This window comes from Scyliorhinus torazame, chromosome 21, assembly GCF_047496885.1.
Source record: "Scyliorhinus torazame isolate Kashiwa2021f chromosome 21, sScyTor2.1, whole genome shotgun sequence".
NCBI lineage: Eukaryota > Metazoa > Chordata > Chondrichthyes > Carcharhiniformes > Scyliorhinidae > Scyliorhinus > Scyliorhinus torazame.
Window position 1 is genome coordinate 78,729,387 of NC_092727.1, and position 26,119 is coordinate 78,755,505.

The 26,119-nt window shown below is 52.9% G+C and overlaps 1 protein-coding gene across 3 annotated transcripts in view; it reads right to left on the minus strand.

The window, feature by feature from the left end:
* mrc2 (mannose receptor, C-type 2) overlaps positions 1–26,119 on the minus strand; it is a 603,955-nt gene that overhangs the window by 344,567 nt on the left and 233,269 nt on the right. For all 3 annotated transcript variants that reach the window (XM_072486972.1, XM_072486974.1, XM_072486973.1), the window contains one exon: positions 11,983–12,203. In XM_072486972.1, the coding sequence (XP_072343073.1) occupies positions 11,983–12,203 (221 nt within the window). The remainder of the gene's footprint in view (positions 1–11,982; positions 12,204–26,119) is intronic.

The following is a 26,119-nucleotide window of genomic DNA, read 5'->3' on the forward strand; positions in this document are numbered from 1 at the left end:
CTTGGCATGGTCAACTTCCTGGGGAAGTGAATTCCCAAACTTGCCTCCCACACAACGACTCTGCGCCACCTCGTCAGGAAATCCACAGAGTTCCAGTGGCAACACACACACCAGCTGGAATGGGAGGAGCTCAAACGCAAACTCACCACGGCACCAGTGTTGGCGTTTATTTGACACGTCTCGTGCCACCAAAATCTCGGCTGATGCCAGCCAATCCGGCATTGGAGCAGTGCTCCTGCAGAGGGATGACACGGCATCATGGGCCCCAGTGGCCTATGCATCGCGGGCCATGACCCCCACAGAGCAGCGCTACGCGCAAATCGAAAAAGAGTGCCTGGGCTTGCTAACCGGTTTAGACAAGTTCCATGATTATGTATATGGTCTTCCTCGGTTCACTGTCGAAACTGACCACCGCCCCCTGGTCAGCATAATAAACAAGGACCTGAACGAGATGACCCCTCGCCTCCAACTTAAACTCAGGAGGTACGACTTCCAACTGGTCTACACTCCAGGGAAGGACCTCATCGTGGCGGATGCCCTATCCAGAGCAGTGAGCACGCCGCCAGATGCGGAGGGGTTTGTATGTCAGGTCGAGGCACGAGTGACTTTCACAGCGGCAAATCTGCCGGCTGACGACTCCAGTCTGGCCCGTATCCGCCGAGAGACTGCGGGCGACCCCCTTCTGCAGCGAGTGATGCGCCACATGACGGGAGGATGGCTCAAAGGGCAGTGCCCGCAGTTCTACAATGTACGAGACGACCTAGCCATCATTGCTGGTGTCCTTCTGAAGCTGGACCGGATTGTGATTCCACACAGCCTGCGCCAGCTGGTTCTCGGCCAACTACACGAAGGCCACTTGGGGGTCGAGAAGTGCAGACAGAGGGTTCGAGAGGCGGTATACTGGCCGGGCATCAGTGACGATATTGCCAACATGGTGCTCAACTGTACAACCTGCCAAAGGTTTCAGCCGGCGCAACCTCCTGAGACGCTTCTGCCCCATGAGCTGGTGACGTCCCCCTGAGCGAAGGTGGGTGTCGACCTGTTTCACGTGCTCAGCAGGGACTATATCATTGTAGTTGACTACTTCTCAAACTACCCTGAAGTCATACGCCTGCACGATTTGACGTCGTCTGCTGGCATCAGGGCCTGCAAAGACACCTTTGCTCGCCACGGCATTCCGATGACTGTCATGTCGGAAAATGGGCCCTGTTTTGCCAGCCAGGAATGGTCGTCCTTTGCTGCTTCGTGTGGCTTCACACACGTGACGTCCAGCCCTCTACACCTCCAGTCAAATGGAAAGGCGGAGAAGGGCGTTCACATTGTCAAGCGGCTCCTCTGCAAGGCTGCTGCTGCCGGGTCGGACTTCTGCCTCGCCCTGCTGGCTTATCGCTCGGCCCCATTAGCCACTGGTCTCTCACCAGCACAGCTGCTGATGGGTCGCGCCCTCAGAACCACTGTGCCTTCCATCCTGGCACCAACAATAGACCATGCTCCGGTACTGCATAGGATGCAACTGCAGCGTGGTCACCAGAAGAGATCGTACGACATACGGGCAACTGATCTTCCCTCCCTGGCCCCTGGAGACAACGGCCGCATCCACCTACCAGACGGTGGCTGGTCAGCACCTGCCGAAGTCCTCCGACGCGTGGCTCCCCGCTCGCTCCTGGTACGCATGCCGGATGGATCCGTGCGTAGACGCAATCGCCGAGCCCTTCACTTACTTCCACGCTCGCAACGGGACCCTACACAGACGCCGTGTCCTCCACTGGTTCCTGATAGCTACTTCGTGGAACTGCCATATACCATGCCACTTCTGTCGCCGCCCGTGGCCAGGCTCGCACCTCAGCCGGTGGTTCCCGACCCACCCTTGAGGCGGTCAACCCGAATTCGTCGCCCACCTACTAGACTGGACTTATGAGACTGTTCACACATCAAACTTTTGCAACCACTGTTTTCTAACATGTCATTTATCGTTACAGGCTTCGTTTGATCGTTCCAAATTTCCACGTTGTTCTTCTTTTTGTTATGGTACAACCTCGTTAGCATGTCACACCTGACATCGCCCCTTGTATATAGTTAAGTCCCATGTACATGATGTAAATATTACGCACACACACCTTTAGCTGCACTCAGGACACATTTATATTTATAACCATGTAGGCACATAATCTTGTAAAAAAAAAGGGGGGATGTCATGATATTCAAACATACATCATAACACATACATAATGATAGACAGACCAACGGACCAATTAGCACACATAACATGACAGCCAATCACAGACAAGAGCAGACACAATATAAAACAAGAAACACAACACTTCCTAGGCAGTCCATCTGGAGACGGCACAGGGCCAGGACCTCATAGCAAGACACTCACACCGTCACAACGTGCTGAGTACCAAGTCTGATGTATAAATAGTTTAATGGAATAAAACTGCGTTGTACCAATCGCAACCATGTTGGTTTGTCTGTACCTCAGAGCACCCAACACTTCATGGGTGGGATCATGTTTTGACAAATCTGCATGTTCGAGCGTGACAGCTAGTCTCACTTTAATATGCAAATATGCAGTTCCCCAAGGTAACCAAGGCATTGGGATCTTTCCCCTTCACGTTGGAGACCTCGGGTGAGCGCCGTTCAGTGCAGGTCTCCACAAACGGGGACCAAGTGGAACGGCACTCGTGGGGGTCTCTCATGGTATTGGAGACCCCAAGGTGCATGCCTTCTGGGAAAGGTGGTGGTACCCTCACACAGCTGTGCAACCGGGGCACCCTGGCATTGCCAGTCTGGCATCCTGGCACTTCCAGATTGGCACCCTTGCAGTGCCACCTGGGTACCAGCCTGGTTCTGCCAAGGTGTCCAGGTGGCACTGTCAGTGTGCCAGGCTGGTGGTGCCAAGCTGGTATTTTTCACGTGGTGATGATCGGGCCTGCGGGGTGCACTGCGAGGGGCCTGCAGACCCCCTTATTGTGAGTTGGGACTTGGGGAGTTGCATCGGGTGCTCAAGAGATCAGGTTGCCATTTAAAAATGGCATCCTGATAACTCACTGCAATGAGGAGTTCCGGCGAGTGGAGCTCCTCAGTGCAGAAAGCTGCTTAACCAGGAGCCAATACCGAGAGTTTGAAGCCTTTTTCCAGGTAGTTATGAGAATTTGATTGCCTGAGCTGGGTGGATTTTGAATGACTGCATTTATATTACACCTTGGGGGTCACTGAACTCATTGACTTAATTTTCAGTCCATCTGATCTTGTTCAGCTATTTGACAGGGCTGTCAATTTATTGAAGTTACAGCTGTGTTTACAGCATCATAGAAGCACAGTGGAGGATGTCTGTGCTGGTACTATCAAATTAGTTGCTTTGGGCTTGCCGCCATCATTGTTACCCGATGCTGTCCAAGTTAGCCAAGCTCCCATAGTCCCTGCTTCAGCATCTTCTGCATACCCTCTTTCTCTCGTCTCACTGGCTTATTGCGAGCACCACCCTGTGACACTACATCACTGTTGTTTCCTCTCATCCTCCCTCTCTCCAGAATCCATTGTTACCTTTGTGTCTGCCTGTCTATAATCGGTACCAATTATCCCTCTTACCTGTGCCCCCTCTCTGCCCTTCTAATGATCCAATTGTTATCTCTGTGTCAGCTCTTTCCATCTTATCCAGCCAAACGTTTTTTTAAAAACTAAAGCCTGATTGATAATACAGTTAGCGTTGCTGCCTCGCAGCACGAGGGACCCGGGTTGAATTCTGGCCATGGGTGAATGTCTGTGTGGAGTTTGTACTTTCTCCCCTGCATGGGTTTAATAGAACATAGAACATAGAACAATACAGCGCAGTACAGGCCCTTCGGCCCACGATGTTGCACCGAAACAAAAGCCATCTAACCGACTTCCGGGTGCGGCGATGACCAGCTAAGTCGCACGTTTCGGCAGCTCCCGGTGGAACGGACTTTTGGGCTCTTGATAGGAGCCCCAACGGCAATTTTAACGGCTAAAAACACCGTGCGGTAAACCAGAAGGGTGTTCCCCCTGGACACGGATGGAAAAAGGAGAGGAAAGTGGCCGGATTGCAGCGGATCCTTTGGAACAACGGCAAGGAAGGCAAGCAGAAACCAAGATGGCGTCGGAAGGTGGCAGTTTCATATGGGGCCCTGAACAACAAGAGTTCTTGAAACGCTGCGTGGAGGAGATAAAAAAGGAAATGAAGAAAGAGTTGTTGGCCCCGATATTACAGGCGATTGAAGGGTTGAAAGAGGAACAAAAGACCCAGGAGCAGGAGCTTCGGGTCGTGAAGGCGAAAGCAGCAGAGAATGAGAACGATATACAGGGCCTGGTGGTGAAGTCGGAGATACAGGAGGCACACCAGAAACGATCTGTGGAGAGGTTGGAGGCACTGGAAAACAACGCAAGGAGGAACAACTTGAGGATTCTTGGCCTTCCTGAAGGTGTGGAGGGGGCGGACGTCGGGGCATATGTGAGCACGATGCTGCACTCGTTAATGGGAGCGGAGGCCCCGACGGGTCCGTTGGAGGTGGAGGGAGCATACCGAGTTATGGTGCGAGGATCGAGAGCAGGAGAAACTCCCAGAGCCATAGTGGTGAGATTCCTCCGTTTTAAGGATAGAGAAATGGTCCTTAGATGGGCGAAGAAAACTCGGTGTAGTAAATGGGAGAACGCGGTGATCCGCGTCTATCAAGATTGGAGTGCGGAGGTGGCGAGAAGGAGGGCGAGCTTTAATCGGGCCAAAGCGGTACTTCACAAAAAGAAGATAAAATTTGGAATGCTGCAACCGGCAAGACTGTGGGTCACATATCAAGGGAGGCACCACTACTTTGAGACGGCGGATGAAGCGTGGACTTTTATTGTAGAAGAAAAATTGGAATGATTGGATTATGAAAATGAACGTTTGGACAAAGTGGTGGGGCGAATGGGGGGGGGAGAAGAGGGGTTTTATGTTTTAATCCTGCGGTATGGTAACTTTTCTTTCTCCCACAGGTGGTGATGGGGGGAGGTGGGGAGGGAGAGGAGATGGGGCGTTGGCCATGGGAGGCGGGGCCGAGGGAGAGGCGCGGGCTTGGTTCCCGCGCTATGATAATTATGGCGGGAATAGAGAAGCAGGAAGGAGGGGGCGTCGCACGGTGCGAGCCATGATCACGGGGGGAAGCCGAGGTCAGCCAGAGTTTGCTGACTTCTGGGAGCAACATTGGGGGAGTAATTACGCTAGCGGGGGTCTAGCAGGGGGGGGGGGGGGGAGGGGGGAATTACTGGGTTGCTGCTGCTGGGGAAAGGGGGGAGTGGGTACGGGAAAGAATGGGCGGGGGGGCACCGTCTGGGAGAGATACAGCTGCGTGGGAACTGGGTGAGAAGCTGGAAAAAGATGATGGCTAACCGGCAAGGGGGGGGGGGGGGGTGGGAAGCCCCCCAACTCGGCTGATCACGTGGAACGTGAGGGGGCTTAACGGGCCGATAAAGAGGGCACGAGTACTCGCACACCTTAAGAAACTTAAAGCAGATGTGGTTATGTTACAGGAAACGCACCTGAAACTGATAGACCAGGTTAGGTTGCGCAAAGGATGGGTGGGGCAGGTGTTCCATTCGGGGCTGGATGCGAAAAACAGGGGGGTGGCTATATTAGTGGGGAAGCGGGTAATGTTCGAGGCAAAGACTATAGTGGCGGATAACGGGGGCAGATACGTGATGGTGAGTGGCAAATTACAGGGAGAGATGGTGGTTTTGGTAAACGTGTATGCCCCGAACTGGGACGATGCCAACTTTATGAGGCGAATGCTAGGACGCATCCCAGACCTAGAGACCGGAAAGCTGATAATGGGGGGAGACTTTAACACGGTGTTGGAACCAAGGTTGGATAGATCGAAGTCCAGGACTGGTAGGAGGCCGGCAGCAGCCAAGGTGCTTAAGGATTTTATGGAGCAGATGGGAGGGGTGGACCCGTGGAGATTCAGTAGACCTAGGAGTAAGGAGTTCTCGTTTTTCTCCTATGTCCATAAAGTCTATTCACGCATAGACTTTTTTGTGTTGGGTAGGGCATTGATCCCGAGGGTGAGGGGAACGGAATATACGGCTATAGCCATTTCGGATCATGCCCCACACTGGGTAGACTTGGAGATAGGGGAGGAAACAAGAGGGCGCCCACCCTGGAGAATGGACATGGGACTAATGGCGGATGAGGGGGTGTGCCTAAGGGTGAGGGGATGCATTGAAAAGTACTTGGAACTCAATGACAATGGGGAGGTTCAGGTGGGAGTGGTCTGGGAGGCGTTGAAGGCGGTGGTTAGGGGGGAGCTGATATCAATAAGGACACATAAAGGGAAGCAGGAGAGTAAGGAACGGGAGCGGTTGCTGCAAGAACTTTTGAGGGTGGACAGACAATATGCGGAAGCACCGGAGGAGGAACTGTACAGGGAAAGGCAAAGGCTGCATGTGGAATTTGACTTGCTGACTACAGGCACTGCAGAGGCACAATGGAGGAAGGCGCAGGGTGTACAGTATGAATATGGAGAGAAGGCGAGCAGATTGCTGGCACACCAATTGAGGAAAAGGGGAGCAGCGAGGGAAATAGGGGGGGTGAGGGACGAGGAAGGAAAGACGGAGCGGGGAGCGGAGAGAGTGAATGAAGTGTTCAAGACATTTTATAAAAAATTGTATGAAGCTCAACCCCCGGATGGGAGGGAGAGAATGATGGATTTTTTGGATCGGCTGGAAATTCCCAAGGTGGAAGAGCAGGAAAGGGTGGGACTGGGAGCACAGATCACGGTAGAAGAAGTGGTGAAAGGAATTAGGAACATGCAGACGGGAAAGGCCCCGGGACCGGACGGATTCCCAGTTGAATTTTACAGAAAATATTTGGACTTGCTCGCCCCGCTACTGACGAGGACCTTTAACGAGGCAAAGGAAAGGGGACAACTGCCCCCGACTATGTCAGAAGCAACGATATCGCTTCTCTTAAAGAAGGAAAAGGATCCGCTACAATGCGAGTCCTACAGACCGATTTCCCTCCTCAATGTGGATGCCAAGGTCCTGGCCAAGGTAATGGCAATGAGAATAGAGGAATGTGTCCCGGGGGTGGTTCATGAGGACCAAACTGGGTTTGTGAAGGGGAGACAGCTGAACACGAATATACGGAGGCTGTTAGGGGTAATGATGATGGCCCCACCAGAGGGTGAAATGGAGATAGTAGTGGCGATGGATGCCGAGAAAGCATTTGATAGAGTGGAATGGGATTATCTGTGGGAGGTGTTGAGGAGATTTGGGTTTGGAGAGGGGTATGTTAGATGGGTGCAGCTGTTGTATAGGGCCCCAGTGGCGAGTGTGGTCACGAATGGACGGGGATCGGCATATTTTCGGCTCCATAGAGGGACAAGGCAGGGATGTCCTCTGTCCCCATTACTGTTTGCACTGGCGATTGAGCCCCTGGCGATAGCGCTGAGAGGTTCCAAGAGATGGAGGGGAATATTTAGGGGAGGAGAAGAACACCGGGTATCTTTATATGCGGATGATCTGCTACTATATGTGGCGGATCCAGCGGAGGGGATGCCAGAAATAATGCGGATACTTGGGGAGTTTGGGGATTTTTCAGGGTATAAATTGAACATGGGGAAGAGTGAGCTGTTTGTGGTGCATCCAGGGGAGCAGAGTAGAGAAATAGAAGACCTACCGTTGAGGAAGGTAACAAGAGACTTTCGTTACCTGGGGATCCAGATAGCTAAGAATTGGGGCACATTGCACAGGCTAAATTTGACGCGGTTGGTGGAACAGATGGAGGAAGATTTCAAGAGATGGGATATGGTAGCATTGTCAATGGCAGGGAGGGTGCAGGCGGTTAAGATGGTGGTCCTCCCGAGATTCCTCTTTGTGTTTCAGTGCCTCCCGGTGGTGATCACGAAGGCTTTTTTCAAAAGGATAGAAAAGAGTATCATGGGTTTTGTTTGGGCCGGGAAGACTCCGAGAGTGAGGAAGGGATTCTTACAGCGTAGTAGGGATAGGGGGGGGCTGGCACTACCGAGCCTAAGTGAGTATTATTGGGCCGCTAATATTTCAATGGTGAGTAAGTGGATGGGAGAGGAGGAAGGAGCGGCGTGGAAGAGATTAGAGAGGGCGTCCTGTAGGGGGACCAGCCTGCAGGCTATGGTGACAGCCCCATTGCCGTTCTCACCAAGGAACTATACCACGAGTCCGGTGGTGGTAGCTACACTGAAGATTTGGGGACAGTGGAGACGACATAGGGGAAAGACCGGAGCATTGGGGGGGTCCCCGATAAGAAACAACCATAGGTTTGCCCCGGGGGGAATGGATGGGGGATATGGAATGTGGCAAAGAGCAGGTATAACGCAATTGAAAGATCTATTTGTGGATGGGAAGTTCGCGAGTCTGGGAGCGCTGACCGAGAAATATGGGTTGCCCCAAGGGAATGCATTCAGGTACATGCAATTGAGGGCTTTTGCGAGGCAACAGGTGAGGGAATTCCCGCAGCTCCCGACACAAGAGGTGCAGGACAGAGTCATCTCAAAGAAATGGGTGGGGGACGGTAAGGTGTCGGATATATATAGGGAAATGAGGGATGAAGGGGAGACTATGGTGGACGAACTAAAAGGGAAATGGGAAGAAGAGCTAGGGGAGGAGATCGAGGAGGGGCTGTGGGCAGATGCCCTAAACAGGGTAAACTCGTCGTCCTCGTGCGCCAGGCTAAGCCTGATTCAGTTTAAGGTATTACACAGGGCACATATGACTAGAACACGGCTCAGTAAATTTTTTGGGGTGGAGGATAGGTGTGCGAGGTGCTCGAGAAGCCCAGCGAATCATACCCATATGTTTTGGTCATGCCCGGCACTACAGGGGTTTTGGATGGGTGTGACAAAGGTGCTTTCGAAAGTAGTAGGAGTCCGTGTCGAACCAAGCTGGGGGTTGGCTATATTTGGGGCTGCACAAGAGCCGGGAGTGCAGGAGGCGAGAGAGGCCGATGTTTTGGCCTTTGCGTCCCTAGTAGCCCGGCGCAGGATATTGCTAATGTGGAAAGAAGCCAAGCCCCCGGGGGTGGAGACCTGGATAAATGATATGGCGGGGTTCATAAAGTTAGAGCGGATTAAGTTCGTCCTAAGGGGGTCGGCTCAAGGGTTTACCAGGCGGTGGCAACCGTTCGTCGAATATCTTGCGGAAAGATAGATGGGGGAAAAAAGAAGGCAGCAGCAGCAGCCCAGGACTTTGGGGGGGGGGGTGGCCTGAGACAAGGCAGTTGCCAATTAGGGCTAGTTTTTATTTTTGTTATTTAATATTTATTTATTTGTTGTTGTTTTTTTTTGTTCTTGTTTAAATAAAAAAAGGTCATTATTATCTGTATTGTTATAATGTTGTGTAAAGGATACACAATGTACTGTGTTGGTTGACCAAAAATTTTCAATAAAATATTATTTAAAAAAAAAAGCCATCTAACCTACACTATGCCATTATCATCCATATGTTTATCCAATAAACTTTTAAATGCCCTCAATGCTGGTGAGTTCACTACTGTTGCAGGTAGGGTTTCCTCCGGGTGCTCCAGTTTCTTCCCACAGTCCAAAGATGTGCAGGTTAGGTGGATTGGCCAAGATGAATTGCCTCTTGGTGTCCAAAGATATACAGGTTAGGTGGGGTTTTGGGGTTACAGGGACAGGGTGGGGGAGTTAGCCTAGGTAGGGTGCTCTTTCAGAGGGTCGCTGCAGACTCAATGGGCCGAATGGCCGTCTTTACAGTATAGGAATTCTCCATGGAACACGAGGCGCTACAGGTGGTATGAAAGAATAAAATAATCATTTATGGAAAAGATTAAGGGGTAATCTAACGGAGGTATTTATGATGGTTAAAGAAGTTATGGTAGATCGAGAGAAATTTCTCTGGTGGGAGAATCTTGAACAAATGAGTTTAACCTTAAATTAAAGCTAGACCGTGCCAAGGGGATGTCTGGAATCATTTCTTCATACAAAGGACTATAGAAATCAGGAGGGCTATTCTCCGATATGGAGGCCAAGTGTTCGCGCCATCGTGAACGCCGTCGTGACAGGGCCTGGGCACGACCTACTCTGGCCCCCACAGGGGGCCAGCATGGCGCTGGAGTGGTCATCCTGCACATGCGCAGTTGGGCCGCGCCATCCTGCGCATGCACGGGGAACGTCTTACGCACGCCGGCCCCTCACCAACATGGCGCCGGTGTTCTGGGGCCGCGCGCGGAAGGAGGTAGGCCCGGGGAGGGAGAGGCCGGCCCACCGACTGGTGGGCCCCGATCGCGGGCCAGACCCCATCGGAGGCCACCCCGGTGAAGGAGCCCCCCTCCCTCCCCCACAGGCCGCCCCCCACAGCTTTCCCGCAGAGTTCCCACCAGCAGCGACCAGGGGTGGACGGCGCCGGCGGGAACCTGTCGTGTCGTAGCGGCCGCTCGGCCCATGCGGGCCGGAGAATCGCCGCTCGGCGGTTCTCCGAGCGGCCCGGTGCGAATCGCGTGCCGCTGGTTTCCGGGGGGTGGGAGAATCGCGTGCGGGGGTCGGGGCGGTGTGGCGCGATTCGCGCGGCGCACCGGCGATTCTCCCACCCGGTGTGGGGGGTTGGGGGGGGATAATAGCACCCCAGAACTCTTTCCCCCAAAAGGCTGTTGAAGCTAAAGTGAAATTGAAAATGTCAAAACTGTTAAAGATTCTTGTTAGGCAAGGTGAGTAGGCCACGATATAGATTAACCATAATCAAATTAAATGGTGGAACAGGTGCCTGAGGCTCAATGTAGTGCCTCAGGGGCACTACACCTGCCCCTATGTTTAGTTAATAATTCCACAGTAACTTCATTGCAGTGTTAATGTCAGCCTACTTGTGACACTAAGAAAGATTATTATTATTATTATTATTATTAATTACAGCATATCGAAAACAACCCTACACTCTCAACAGGCACAAGAGGGATCGTGCATTCCCAATCCAATGGGTCAAGAAGTAATTCCGTAATCTCGATAAAACAGATAAAGATGAATCCTGCATTCCCCAATCCTGTAAACCAACAGCAGTCACGACGCAATACAACTGAAATGGTGGAATTCTGAATATCCTCTCCAGTAGGCCGAGATCATTACTGCGCCACCGAACCACACACAGCCCTCCCACCTCCCCAAGAGCCCAAGGGGGAGATGATAGTGATAATGGTAGTGATAATGTCGGTGGAGCAGTCATCCAGAGGCCCAGGTTAATGCTCCGGGGACATGGGTTCAAATCGCACTATGGCTGCTGGTGGAATTTAAATTCAATTATTGAATCTAGAATATGAAGCTAGTCTCAGCAATGATGACCATGAAACTGTCTGGTTCACTGAAGCCACCTGAGGAAGGAAAATTGCCGTCCTTACCCGATCTGGCCTACATGTGGCTCCATACCCACAGCAATGTGGTTGACTGAAATGAACTCTCAGTTCAAGGGCAATTAGGGATGGGCAACAAATGTTGGCCTCACCAGTGATGCCCTCATTCCATGAAAGAATAAATTAATGTAACTGATGAGCTGGGACTCTCTAATCTCACTTCAAGGGATCTGTGGAACCCCATAGTCCCAATCCAGTGTAGTCTCAGGGTCTGAATGCCCTGTCACCGATGGCAGAGCGATGAAAATTGGAATAGTGCAACAGGTGAACTTGTAACTCCAAAGAGAAGTTTTAAAAAACAATTTAGAGTGCCCAATTCTTTCTTTTTTTCAATTTACGGGTAATTTCCCTTGGCCAATCCACCTAGCCTGCACATCTTTTGGGTTGTGGTGGCGAGACCCATGAAGATATGGGGAGCTTATGCAAGCTTCAGCCAGACAGTGACTCGGGGCCAGGATCAAACCCGGGTCCTCAGCGCCGTGAGGCAGCAGTGCTAACCACTGCCCCACCGTGCCGCTCTAACGTCAAAGGGAAGTTGAGATAAATTTTGATGCCTTCCAATGTGCACGTTTAAATAGATTTCAGACTCCCCTTACCTTATAGCAGTATCGGAGAGTTGTGGATGAGTCCCATCCACTTGGACAGTGCCCTGTCACACTTGGTGTCGGGGTCACTTCTCCTGGTCCAGGAACTGGGTCCAGGGAGGTTGCCAGGTTTTGCCTGCAGATGTATTTGGCCCTGAAGCTGTTGCAATTCTTCACATCCCACAATCCAACAGAGTTTCCCGTGGCCAGTACCACACAACCACCTTTGTAACCTGGAACAGAAAGCTCAGTTCATGCATTCCTGTGTAACACTGCAAACCACAATTCAGGAGACATTGGAACCACACACACACCAGGCTAACTGTCTACGGCACTATTTAGAATAAGGACAGATGGAGAAGAGAGGTTTGATTAGAACCTGCTTCTTTAACTAAGCATTTGGTCACATGTTAAGTCAGGTTATTTTGGAGAGAAGAGTTAATGAAATATTATTGGATTTTCTATCATTGCAGTGCCCCCAGATCAAGGGGCAAACATTGTATTTGCTTAAATTCAAAGCTATTCACTGAAACCCACTTCCACAGACTATGGGATCGCTCCTCTGTGTTAGGACTTCATGATCTATTTGGGGTTTGTGTTCATGGTTTTTGGAGTGGGCTGTCCGGAAACATTTGAAGGACAAAAAAGAGACAAATGGCGAGACCCTGGCTTTGAAAAGAGAGCCACAATTCCCCACAAACCCTCGGGGTCTCGAGCTGTGGAGGCGGATCTTTTTCCTATTGAGGACTTTTCCATGAATTTTCAGCAGCAACAGGAAGGTCAGGGCCCTGGGAATCAATATCTTTTCTGTGTGGTTTTTGGCAAAGGGCACTTACCCTGAATATTTGAGACAGACCAAGATGGCAATCAGACCCACAATTGTACGTGTTGGAGGCTGGCTTGAACAATGCCTGGCCCCAGACAACATTGTTCTGTCCCATTACAAATATATACATAACCATAGAAAATTGGTGGAAGAAGTTACAAGAATTAAATTTTAAATTGCCTTCAGCTGGCAATCTACATTGAGTGTAACGTTTTAACATTTATCAATGAGAACCTGGCCTCAGCACTCTGGAATTCACTGCAATTGAAATCACACTGCCAAAAATAACCCTTTCTTCGCTCAAGGCAATTTCCATAACTGCAGATCTAATTAACACTTTAGCCACACCAGGCCCACCTAATCGTACATCCAGCTGCTAACCCAGAAAAGACCACATCAAAGCTCCCCCCGCACCAATTCCTCCTCTCGTTGGCTTTAGCACAATCAATCACTCACGAGACGGGATGAGAAGGAGTCGAACGATGGCTTTATTACGCAGACTTGTTCCCCAGCAGCACAGTTACAGAACAGGCTGCTGGGAGAACCCAGGCTCTTATACTCCGCCTTGCTGGGTGGAGCCAGCAGGAGGCCTGATCCAATCAGTGTCTATCTACCAATAGCCTCTCAGCATCCCAGGGTACCTTAATACCCCTAATACATACCACCACAGTCACCCCTTGTTAAAAAGGAACCCGGCGGGGTAGTGGGCCGTATGGTGGTAGGGGTTTCCAGAGTCGGTGCCTAGGATGCCGCTAACACGGCGGCTATGCTCCGATACTAACTATTTACAATGCTGCTTTTACCAGGCAACCAAACCAAAAAAATTATTTACAGAGGTATTTTGTGCTTCATTATACAGATTTGATGAGTCAGATGGGTGCCCTGGTCGTCCGCGCTGATCGTCTTAGCCCCGGTGGTGATGCAGGCGCAGTTCCGGCCTCGTCGTCTCTGGGATCGTTGCGATGCATCGTCCCGCTTCAGTATCCCAATTCGGGGCCGGGGGAAGGACCGATCCACCCTGGAAGGGGGCGGCTGTGTGGTGGGCCGGCGGGAGCGAGGGGGCGATCGGTGTTGGGGGTGGTGTGCGTGGCTCCAGAGGGAGTCACTGGTGTTGGGAGGGGGGGGGGTGCGGGGCTCCGGTGGGTGCCAGGTTCCGCAGAGAGACCGTGTCCTGTCAGCCGTCGGGGTACGCCGCGTAGGCATATTGAGGGTTCGCGTGGAGGAGATGAACCCTCTCGACCAACGGGTCCGATTTGTGCGTCCACACATGCTTTCGGAGCAGGATGGGTCCCGGGGCTGCCAGCCAGGTTGGAAGTGACGATCCGGAGGAGGACTTCCTAGGGAAGACAAGGAGGCGTTCGTGAGGTGTTTGATTCGTTGTTGTACACAGCAGCGACCGGATGGAGTGGAGGGCGTCCGGGAGGACTTCCTGCCAGCGGGAAACTGGGAGACTTCTGGACCGTAGGGCCAGTAGGACGGTCTTCCAGACCGTTCCGTTCTCCCTCTCTACCTGACTGTTCCTCCGGGGGTTGTAACGGGTCGGCCTGCTCGAGGCGATGCCCTCGCTGAGCAGGAATTGACGCAGTTCGTCGCTCATGAAGGAGGACTCCCTATCGCCCTATATGTAGGCGAGGAAACCGAACAGTGTAAAGATGGTGCCGAGGGCTCTAATGACCGTGGCCGCGGTCGTGTCGGGATAGGGGATGGCGAATGGGAACCGGGAGTATTCGTCAATCACGTTGAGGAAGTAAGTGTTGCGATCGGTGGAGGGGATGGGGCCTTTGAAGTCCAGGCTGAGGCGCTCAAAGGGACGGGAAGCCTTTATCAGGTACACTTTATCTGGCCGGTAGAAATGCGGTTTGCACTCTGCGCAGATCTGGCAGTTCCTGGTGGCGGTCCTGACCTCCTCGATGGAGTAGGGCAGGTTACAGGTCTTCATGAAGTGATAGAACTGAGTGACCCCCGGGTGGCAAAGGTCCTCGTGGCGGGTTCGGAGACGGTCCACTTGTGCGTTGGCACACGTGCCGCGGGATAGGGCATCGGAAGGCTTGTTCAGCTTTCCGGGACGATACAAGATCTCATAGTTATAGGTGGAGAGTTTGATCCTCCACCGCAAGATCTTGTCGTTCTTGATCTTGCCCCGCTGTGCATTATCAAACATGAAGGCAACCGACCGTTGGTCAGTGAGGAGAGTGAATCTCCTACCGGCCAGGTAATGCCTCCAATGTCGCACAGCTTCCACTATGGCCTGGGCCTCCTTTTCCACTGAGGAGTGGTGGATTTCTGAAGCGTGGAGGGTACATGAAAAAAAGGCCACGGGTCTGCCCGCTTGGTTGAGGTGGCCGCCAGAGCTACGTCAGACGCGTTGCTCTCAACTTGGAAGGGAGGGACTCGTTGATTGCGTGCATCGTGGCCTTTGCGATATCTGCTTTGATGCGGCTGAAGGCCTGGCGGGCCTCTGTCGACAGGGGGAAAACCGTGGACTGGATTAGCGGGCGGGCCTTGTCCGCGTAGTTGGGGACCCACTGGGTGTAATAAGAGAAGCCCAGGCAGCGTTTCAGGGCCTTGGAGCAGTGAGGGAGGGGGAACTCCATGAGGGGCCACATGCGTTCGGGGTTGGGGCCTATCACTCCATTTCGCACTACGTAGCCAAGGGTGGCAAGACGGTCGGTGCTAAACACGCATTTCTCCCTGTTGTATGTGAGATTCAGGACGTTTGCGGTCTGGAGGAATTTGCGGAGGTTGGCGTCGTGGCCTGCTGGTCGTGGCCGCTGATGGTGATGTTGTCGAGATACGGGAACGTGGCCCGCAAACCGTACCGATCAACCATTCGGTCCATCTGCCGTTGGAAGACCGAGACCCCGTTAGTGACGCCAAATGGAACCCTTAGAAAATGGTAGAGCCGCCCGTCTGCTTCGAAGGCAGTGTATTTTCGGTCACTTGGGTGGATGGGGAGCTGGTGGTAGGCGGGCTTAAGGTCCACCGTGGGAAAAGACCTTGTACTGTGCAATCCGATTGACCATGTCGGATATGCGGGGGAGAGGGTACGCATCCAGCTGCGTGTACCTATTGATGGTTTGACTATAGTCTACGACCATCCTCTGCTTCTCCCCAGTCTTTACAACTACCACCTGGGCTCTCCAGGGATTATTGCTGGCCTGAATTATGCCATCCCTCAGCAGCCGCTGGACTTCTGACCGGAAAAAAGATCGGTCCTGGTCGCTGTACCGTCTGCTCCTGGTGGCGACTGGTTTGCAATCTGGGGTGAGGTTCGCGAACAGGGAAGGCGGATCGACCTTGAGGGTCGCGAGGCTGCAGATAGTGAGTGGGGGTATAGGGCCGCCAAATTTAAACGTTAAGCTCTGGAGATTGCACTGAAAATCCAATCCCAGGAGTGTGGCAGCGCAGAGGTGGGGAAGGACGTACAGCTGGTTGTTTTGGAACTCCCTCCCCTGCGCCATGAGGTTCGCGATGCAGAACCCTTTTATTTCTACCGAATGGGACCCCGCCGCCAGAAATTTTTTTTGATAACTCGGGTGGATCGGAAGGGAACAGCGTCTTCTTACCGTATCAGGATGTATAAAACTCTCCGTGCTCCCAGAGTCGATCAGGCAGGGCGTCTCGTACCCGTTTACAAATATCGTTGTTGATGCCGTCTGGAGCGTTCGGGGCTGGTCCAGGGTCACCGAAGCCAGTCGTAATTGTTGCACCGGGGCGTTTTCTTCAGGCCCCGTGTGGCCATCCATCCCGGGGTTCTTAGACGTCAGCCAAGATGGCGGCGTCCACGGGTCGCACATGGTCGGGGGTGGGCAAGATGGCGCCGCCCAAGGATCGCACGTTGTCGGGGGGGGGGGGGGGGGCACAAAATGGCGGCGCCCATCCCTCCCGCCCGCGTGGAGTCCGGGACCCAAGATGGCGGCGCATGTTGGCCGCACATGGATCGCTGAGGGGGGGGGGGGGGTGGGGAGGGTTGAGTTTGGGGTTCTCCCCCAGAGATTGCGGCTACCCCCCGGGCCTGGCACACAGGCGGCCTGATCCAATCGGGATCCAGTGTCTATCTACCAATAGCCTCTCGGCATCCCAGGGTACCTTAATACCCCGAATACATACCACCACATTGGCTGAGTGGGTAAATCATACTGTGATTTACTACGAGAACGTGCACAGTTCAACTCATTAATTATGCACCCATGAGGTGCAGGCTGAATCACATGGAAGGTCAGGCAGAAAATGGTCCACCCTGCCCCGTCATCACCTCGTATACTCGCAACGCTTGGGCGCCATATTGAAACAGTCCGGTCAGACATTCACTCAGGTCCTTAAATCCCCACCACCTCCAACCAGTCCTGCCTCGGTCCCGCCGGTCCCCCTCCCGCCCCGTGCCCGGCCTTGGCGCAGTGAGTGCCACCGGAAGCTGACATCTCTCCATGACGGTGTGTAAGGGAGGCGGAAACAGCAACTACTGTCCTCAAAGTCCAGGGAGAAATCTGCCTCATCAGGTGCACGTCACTTGTGTACAATTGTGAAAGTGGACGTTCTGAATTCCTCATGGCATCGTGCCTAATTTGGAGGGGGGACAAGATTCTGGTGCGTTTCCTTTTAATGAGCATTAAAAAGAGGTAGAGCTCCCAGAACATTCAACTAGTCTTCCAGCCACCATGGAAGTCCGGAGAACAGGATTCCAAATTAAATTCCTGTCATCGAGAAACTGATTTTTGGCCTCCCGCCAAATCTTGCTCCCCACCAGCCACGATTCCCGCCGCTGGCCTGAATGGAAAGCTCCTCCCTCCCCACCTCTATGTGTGGGGATATTGGTCAAGGGCAGGATTAGGCTCAACTATAATCTCCCATCACCAAAAATGCTGCTTTTCTGGACAGTGCTGTTTACAGGCAGGACTTCCTGATTAAATCTCTGGCACGTCAATGTTGTGGTTATGTTACCAACCTATAAGTAGAGAGCACTGCGCTCAGGGAGCATGAGCTCAAACCCCACCATGGACAGATTGAGGCCGATTTGAGTTTGAAAATCTGGAATCAAAAGGCTGGTAGTGATGGATTGTCGTACAAACATAACAGGTTCACCATCTCCCTTTAGAAAAGGGAATCTGCCTCCCGTACCTGGACTGGACTCTTTGTCAATCCAGGTCCATACCACTGTACTGTCTGTGCCCTGTTGTATCAAATACAAAAAAGAGGTCCCATCACCACTGTCTCAAGAGTAATGGGAAATAAATAGTAGCCTTGTCAGGAATGCCCACAACCCAATGGTGAATCAACGAAACATTCTGGAGCTTTGACAAAGAGTCATCCAAACTCGAAACTTGAGCTCCCTTCTCTCTCTCCACAGATGCTGTCAGACCTGCTGAGATTGTCCAGTATTTTGTTTGTGAAACATTCCGGGTTTTGATTTGGACACTGCGACAACCAAATTTTACCAACGTAGACTTTCCCTTTAGATTGTCAAAAAAAAAGTCTGGATTCTCATCTTGGATCTTTCTAATGATCATTTATATTCAGCCGTGAAAATCAACATCCTTAAAATGGACAAAGAAAGCCTCAGAGTTTGTAAACAAAACCACACTGAAGTCGCAGCGAGGGACGCTGGCGCACTTACAGTGCAGTTGTAGCATTTTACTGGTCCACATTTGTGTGTGTGGGCATTCTCTTGTGTGTCTGTGATTGTGTGTGTGTGCGGCCTGAGTGCGTATTCATGCCTGCGTGTGTGTGATGCTCGATCAATAACTCCAGAAGCGAGATTGGAGACAATTGAAGGCTTTATTGTACTAGATGTTTCCCCCAGCAGCACAGAATGCAGCTGCTGGGGAGACGCAGGCTCTTATACTCCGCCTTACTGGGCGTAACCAGCAGGCAGGCTCCACCAATTGGATATAGCAGTCTCAGGTACCTCCCACACCAAACCTAATACCGACTACCACATTCACCCCCTATTATAAAACGAGTCCAGCGGGGGTGGTGGTCTCACGCTATACAGTGATAGAGGTTGAGGTTATGGTGGTACCCAGTATACATTAGCACAGCGTTTTGCCTCGTTACATGTCGCAACTATTTACAGTATTTATTTACAATCATAATGAAGCAATTAGTCGAACGGGGGCCCTGGTCGTCCTCTGCGATCGTCGTAGCTTCGGTGGTGATGCAGGCGCCAGCTCATGCATCCGTGGCTCCGGAAGCGTGGCTTCGGCTTCTTCATCGCCCCTAGATGGGACCGGTGGAAGGACCGATTCACCTGAGAAGGGGGCGGCTGTGGGGTGCGCCGGTGGGAGGGAGGGTGGGATCGAGCGGGCGCCAGATCCCTTAGGGAGACCGTATCCTGTCGGCCGTCGGGGTACGCCACATAGGCGTATTGAGGGTTAGCATGAAGGAGGTGGACCCTCTCAACGAATGGGTCCGACTTGTGCGCCCGCATGTGTTTGCGGAGCAGGATGGGTCCAGGAACTGCCAGCCAGGTCGGGAGCGAGGTCCCGGAGGAGGACTTCCGAAGGAAGGAGACGTTCGTGGGGTGTTTGGTTGGTCGTGGTACACAGCAGTGACCGGATGGAGTGGAGAGCATCCGGGAGGACCTCCTGCCAGCGGGAAACTGGGAGATTCCTGGACCGTAGGGCCAGTAGGACATCTTCCAGACCGTTCTGTTCTCCCTCTCCACCCACCCGTTTCCCCGGGGGTTGTAACTGGTCGTCCTGCTTGCGGCAATGCCCTTGCTGAGCAGGAATTGACGCAGTTCGTCGCTCATGAAGGAGGACCCCCTATCGCTATGTATGTAGGCGGGGAAACCAAACAGCGTGAAGATACTGTGGAGGGCTTTTATGACGGTGGCTGCGGTCATGTCGGGGCAGGGGCTGGCGAATGGGAACCGGGAGTACTTATCAATCACGTTGAGGAAGTACATGTTGCGGTTGGTGGAGGGCTGGGGCCCTTTGAAGTCCATACTGAGGCGTTCAAAGGGGCGGGAAACCTTTATCAGGTGCGCTTTCTTTGGCCTGTAGAAGTGCGGCTTGCACTCCGCGCAGTTTTGGCAATTCCTGGTGGCGGTCCTGACCTCCTCGATGGAGGAGGGCAGGTTGCGGGTCTTAATGAAATGGAAGAATCGAGTGACTCCGCCGACCACCCCCCAGGTAGCAGAGGCCCTCGTGGAGGGCCCAGAGGCGGTCCACTTGTGCGTTGGCACATGTGCCACGGGATAGGGCATCAGGAGGCTCATTTAGCTTCCCAGGACGATACTAGATCTCATAGTTGTAGGTGGAGAGTTCTATCCTCCATCGTAAGATCTTAACGTTCTTTATCTTGCCCCTCTGTGCATTATCGAACATGAAAGTAACCGACCGTTGGTCAGTGAGGAGAGTGAATCTCCTGCCGGACAGGTAATGCCTCCAGTGCCACACAGCTTCTACTGTGGCCTGGGCCTCCTTTTCAACTGAGGAATGGCGGATTTCTGAAGCATGGAGGGTGCGTGAGAAGTGCCACGGGTCTGCCCGCTTGGTTGAGGGTGGCCGCCAGAGCTCTCGGCTTGGAAGGGGAGGGATTCATCGATTGCATGCATCGTGGCCTTTGCAATGTCCGCATTGATGCGGCTGAAGGCCTGGCGAGCCTCTGCCGACAGGGGAAAAACTGTGAATTGAATTTGTGGGCGGGCCTTGTCCGCATAGTTGGGGACCCACTGGGCATAATACGAACAAAATCCTAGGCAGTGTTTCAGGGCCTTGGAGCAGTGGGGGAGGGGAAACTCCATGAGGGGGCGCATGCATTCGGGATCTGGGTCTATAACTCCATCATGCACTACGTAGCCGAGGATGGCTAGACGGTCGGTGCTGAACACGCATTTGTCCTTGTTGTAGGTTAGATTACGGATTTTTGCGGTATGGAGGAATTTTCGGAGGTTGGTGTCGCGGTCCTGCTGGTCGTGGCTGCAGATAGTGACGTTATTGAGGTACGGAAACGTGGCCCGCAAACCGTACCGGTCAACCATTCAGTCCATCTCTCGTTGGAAGACCGAGACTCCATTTGTGACACCGAAGGGAACCCTTAGGAAGTGGGAGAGCCGCCCATCTGCTTCGAATGCAGTATATTTGCGGTCGCTGGGGCGGATGGAGAGCTGTGGTAGGCGGATTTGAGATCCACCGTGGAAAAGACCTTGTATTGTGCAATCTGGTTGACCAAATCAGATATGCGGGGGAGAGGGTACGCGTCAAGCTGCGTATACCTGTTGATGGTCTGACTATAATCAATGACCATCCTGTGCTTCTCCCCGGTCTTTACAACCACTACTTGAGCTCTCCAGAGACTGTTGCTAGCCTCAATAATACCTTCCCTCACTAATCACTGGACTTCCGACCGAATGAAGGTCCGGTCCTGGGCACTGTACCGTCTGCTCCTGGTGGCGACGTGTTTGCAATCCGGGGTGAGATTCGCAAACAGGGAAGGCGGATCGACCTTGAGGGTCGCGAGGCTGCATACAGTGAGGGGGGGTATAGGGCCGCCGAATTTAAAAGTTAAGCTCTGGAGGTTACATTGGAAATCTAACCCTCGGAGCGTGGCAGCGCAGAGGTGAGGGAGGACGTAGAGCCGGAAATTTTTTAATTCCCTTCCCTGGACCGTGAGGTTCGCTACGCAGAACCCTTTGATCTCTACCGAGTGAGAGCCGGAGGCCAGGGAGATTTTCTGGCTAACTGGGTGGATGGAAAGAGAACAGCGCCTTACCGTATTGGGGTGTATGAAGCTCTCTGTGCTCCCGGAGTTGATCAGGCAGGGTGTTTTATGCCCGTTGATCAGCACGGTCGTCGTCGCAGTCGAGAGTGTTCGGGGCCAAGACTGGTCCAGAGTCACCGAGGCAAGTCATGGCAAACGTTTGATGTTTTCCTCGGGCGGTGTGTGGTCATCCGAGTTGGGGTCCTGAGACTCCAGCCAAGATGGCGGCGCCCACTGGTCGCACATGGTCCCCGGGGAACAAGATGACGGCGCCCGGAGGCCGCATGTGGCACTGGAGAAGGAAGATGGCGGCGCCCGCTGGCCACACGTGGCTCGTGGAGAGGGTTGGGGTGGCGATCCCGGTTCGCCCTCGGAGACCGCAGCGACCGCCCGGGCCTGGCATACTGCCACGAAATGGCCCTTTTTGCCACACCCTTTGCAGTTGGATGAGCGGGCCGGGCTGCGCTGCCGGGTGTGCTTGGCTTGCCCGCAAAGAGCAGAGGGGACCCCCGGGGTTGCCTGGCAGTCTCGCAGCACAAGCTTGTGGGGGGATGGGGGATGCATGGGGGGGTTCCACGCTTCCCAAGGGGCTGCCGTGCGGTCAGGGACATAAGCGCGGGCGTTTCGGGAGGCCACATCCAGGGAGCTGGCAAGGGTCCTTGAGGCCTAGTGTCTCTTTCTCCAGCAACCGCTGGCAGATTTGGGAGGACAGCATACCTGCAACGAATGCACCCGGATCAAAAGTTCTGTGTGGTCGCTGGCTGAAACTTGCGGGCAGTCACAGTTCCTAACACCAGGAGCGCACGGTAGAACTCCTCCAGCGATTCCCCGGGGATTTGTCACCTCGTCGCTAGCAGATGTCAGGCGTAGACCTGGTTTACAGGGCGAATATAGTGTCCTTTCAGCAGGGTCATTGCAGCCTTGAAATCGTCCGCATCCTCGATGAGGGTGCAGATCTCTGGGCTCACACTCGAGTAAAGAACTTGCAACTTCTGGCCCTCCGTGGGTGTAGTTGTGGCCTTCCTGAGGTACCCATTGAAGCACGCCAGCCAGTGCTTGAAGGTTGCTGCTGAGTTTGCCGCATGGGGGCTGAGTTTCAGACACTCCGGCTTGATTCGGAGCTCCATTCTTTAAAATCTAGTACAATAAATTGATGCTTGATCAATAACTCCAGAAGTGAGATTGGATGACAATTGAAGGCTTTATTGGACTAGATGTTTCCCCCAGCAGCGCAGGTACAGAATGCAGCTGCTGGGGAGACACAGGCTCTTATACTCCGCCTTACTGGGCGGAACCAGCAGGCAGACTCCACCAATGATATAGCAGTCTCAGGTACCTCCCACACCAATGGTCTTACAGCATTATCCAGGGTACCGTAATACCCCTAATACCGACTACCATTGTGTGGGCGGGTGGTGTTTGCGTGGCGGGGGTGGGGGATGGTGTTTGTGCATGTGTCTGTGTTCAGGGTGTATGTGTCTGCCTGTGCAGGGTGGGTGGGTGTGCATCTGTGAGTGTACATGCAGGGTGTATGTACACGTGTGAATGTGTCCGTGTGCTTTTACAGAACAATGCTTCATTATTAACAAGATGCATAGCTCAGATGTCCTTCCACAGCAGTTATAAAAACGTAAATATTCGCCAATGTAATTATGCTCAGGCATCCATCCACTCACTCCTTACCGCCGAGTGATATCAGTTCCAGATGACTTAGTGATTATCCAAAGCAATCAGCCGTGCCTGACGGTGGCCTGCCCGGCAGCACCTCACACCCGATAAAAGCACCCACATTCTTTCTGTACAAACTTTATCTTCCTCAGTTTCCTATGTGGAAGGATCAAAGATTGCACTGAGTGTAGCTACATGATAGAGTTGCGGTTCCTGCAGTCAGTATCATGCGGGATCTGCGGGATCAAGTCTCACTCCAGTGTGGTGCAGGGGGAGTGCTGCACTGTTGGACGTGCCATCCTGCAGACCAACGTCCTGTCTGCATTGTCAAGTAAACACAAGGGGCGGGATTCTCTGATCCTGAGGCTAAGTGTTACCGCCGTCGTAAATGCCGTCGCGTTTCTCGACGGCGTCAACATGGCCTCAGGATCAGCGATTCTGACCCCTACAGGGGGCCAGCACGGCACTGGAGCGACTCATGCCGCTCCACATGTGTAGTGGGGCCGGCGCCAATGCGCGCATATGCGCAGTGGGACCAGAGCGATCGCCACGCATGCGCGGTGGCTCCCTTCTCTGTGCCGGCCCCGATGCAACATGACGTAGGGCTACAGGGGCCGGCGCGGAACAAAAGAGGCCCCCAGCCCAAGAGGCCAGCCCGCCGATCGGTAGGCCCTGATCGCGGGCTAGGCCACAGCGGAGGCCACCCCCGGGTCAGACCCCCCCTCCCCCCTCACCAGGCCGCCCCCAGATCCATTCACGGCGAGGTCCCGCCGGGTAAGACCAGGTGTAAACGGCACCTGCAGGACTCGGGTTTTTTTGTATGGCCGCTCAGCCCATCCCGGGCCGAGAATTGTCGGGGGGGGCCCTGTAGAGTGGCACCCGACCAGCGCCGTGATCTCCGGAGAATCGGCGGACTGGCTTCAGGGCAGGGCCGCGCGATTCGTGCCCGTGCCGGCGATTCTCCAGCCCAGCCTGGGCTGAGAGAGTCCTGCCCTGGGTCCCAGGGCAATATGTTGAATCCCAACAGAGCAGAAGGAGGCCCTTCGGCCCATCAAGTCTGAACCAATCTGCCGAAAGAGCACCCTAACTAGGTCCAATTCCCTGCCCTATCACCGTAACCACACCTAACCTTTGGACACTAAGGGGCAATTTAACATGGACAACTCATTGAACCTGCACATCTTTGGATTGTGGGAGGAAACAGGGGTGCCTAGAGGAAATCCACGCAGACACGGGGAGAATGTACAAACTCCACACAGATTGTCCCCCGAGGTCGGAATCGAACCCGGGTCCCTAGCGATGGGAGGCAGCAGTGCTAACTATTGTGCCATATGGAGCTGGGGAGTCCCCTCTGGTGCCTTAGCCAATACTTATCCCTAGTTCAACACCACTAAAAAACAAATGGTGTGGTTATTATATCATTCCCAGAAAGAAGAAAAAACTGTAAAGCGAGGGAAATAAGAATACTGGTCTGAACTGTTTTTACCTTCTGGGTTCCTGTTGTGGGATCTCACTGTGCACTGGCTGCTGCTTTCCTTACGTTGCAGCAGAGACTACACTTCAAAAAGTATATAATTTACTGCAAGGTGCCATGTGGACATTCGGAGGGTGCAGACGGTCACAGGTTCTTTATTTTCTTTCTGTTCCTAAGCAGCAGTATTTCAAAAAGCGTTTTTAAAATTCATTCCTCTTGGTTTGTAGCCCTGTAGGTAACAGCATCTCAAGCACAAATCTGGTGTTCTTGATTAATACGGGATCAAGGGGTTATGGGGGGAAGGCAGGAGAATGGGGATGAGGAACATGTCAGCCATGATCGAATGGTGGAGCAGACTCGATGGGCCGAATGGCCTAATTCCGATCCTATATCTTATGGTCTCAGGTAAGAGTCACTGGCTAGGCCAGTATTTGTTGCTCATCCCTACTTGCTCGAGAGGGTGGTGGCTGCTTTCTTGAACCGCTGCAGTCCCTGTGGTGTAGGTACACTCCGCAGTGCTGTTAAAGATGGACTCCGGCATTTTGATGCAGTGAGTGTGAAGGAACGCTGATGTAGTTCTGTGGCAGGAGTGTGTGGTTTGGAGGGGAATTTTGAGAGCAATCGGATGTTCCCACGTGTCTGATGCTTTTATCCGGCATGGCGTTGAGGTTATGAATTTTGGAAGGTGCTGTTGAAAGACCCTCGGCAGGTTGTTGCAGTGCATCTTGTAGCTGATTCACACGGCAATCACGGTGTGCTGGTGGTGGAGGAACTGAATATTTAATGGGGTGCTTTGTCCTGGATGATGTTGAGCATCTTGAATGTCACTTTCTGTGGTAGTCACCACTAGCAGTATTATATGTATTACAGTAAGACACGTATAATAGAGGTACATGGGTAAATCCCTGCCTGCTGGCTCCGCCCAGTAGATGGCGTATAAATGTGTGTGCTCACCGGTACTGCAGCCATTCTGGTGGCAGCTACAGGAGGCACAACATCTTTGCTCAATAAAGCCTCGATTGTTCCACTACTCTCGTCTTTGTGGTAATTGATAGTGCATCACTTTCCAGCTACAATCATCCAAACAAGCGGAGGGTATTGCATCATACTCTTTACTTGTGTCTTGTGGATGGTTGTCAGGCTTTGGGGAGTCAAAAGTTGAGTTACCCGCCGCAGAATTCCCAGTCTCTGACTTGCTCTTGCAGCCACAGTATTTATATGGCTGGCCCAGTTCAGTTGAATGTTACTTGCTACTTATCAGCCCAAGCCTGAAAGTTGTCCAGATCTTGCTGCATATGGACACGGACTGCTTCAATATCTGAGGAGTCGCGGGTGGTGCAGAATTTTGTGCAATTATCAGCGAGCATCCCCACTTCTAAACTAATGATGGAGGGAAGATTGTAGCTGAAGCAGCTGAAGGTGGCTGGGCCTAGGACCCTACCCTTGTAACCCAAGTGTATCAAATATCTGCAACGGGA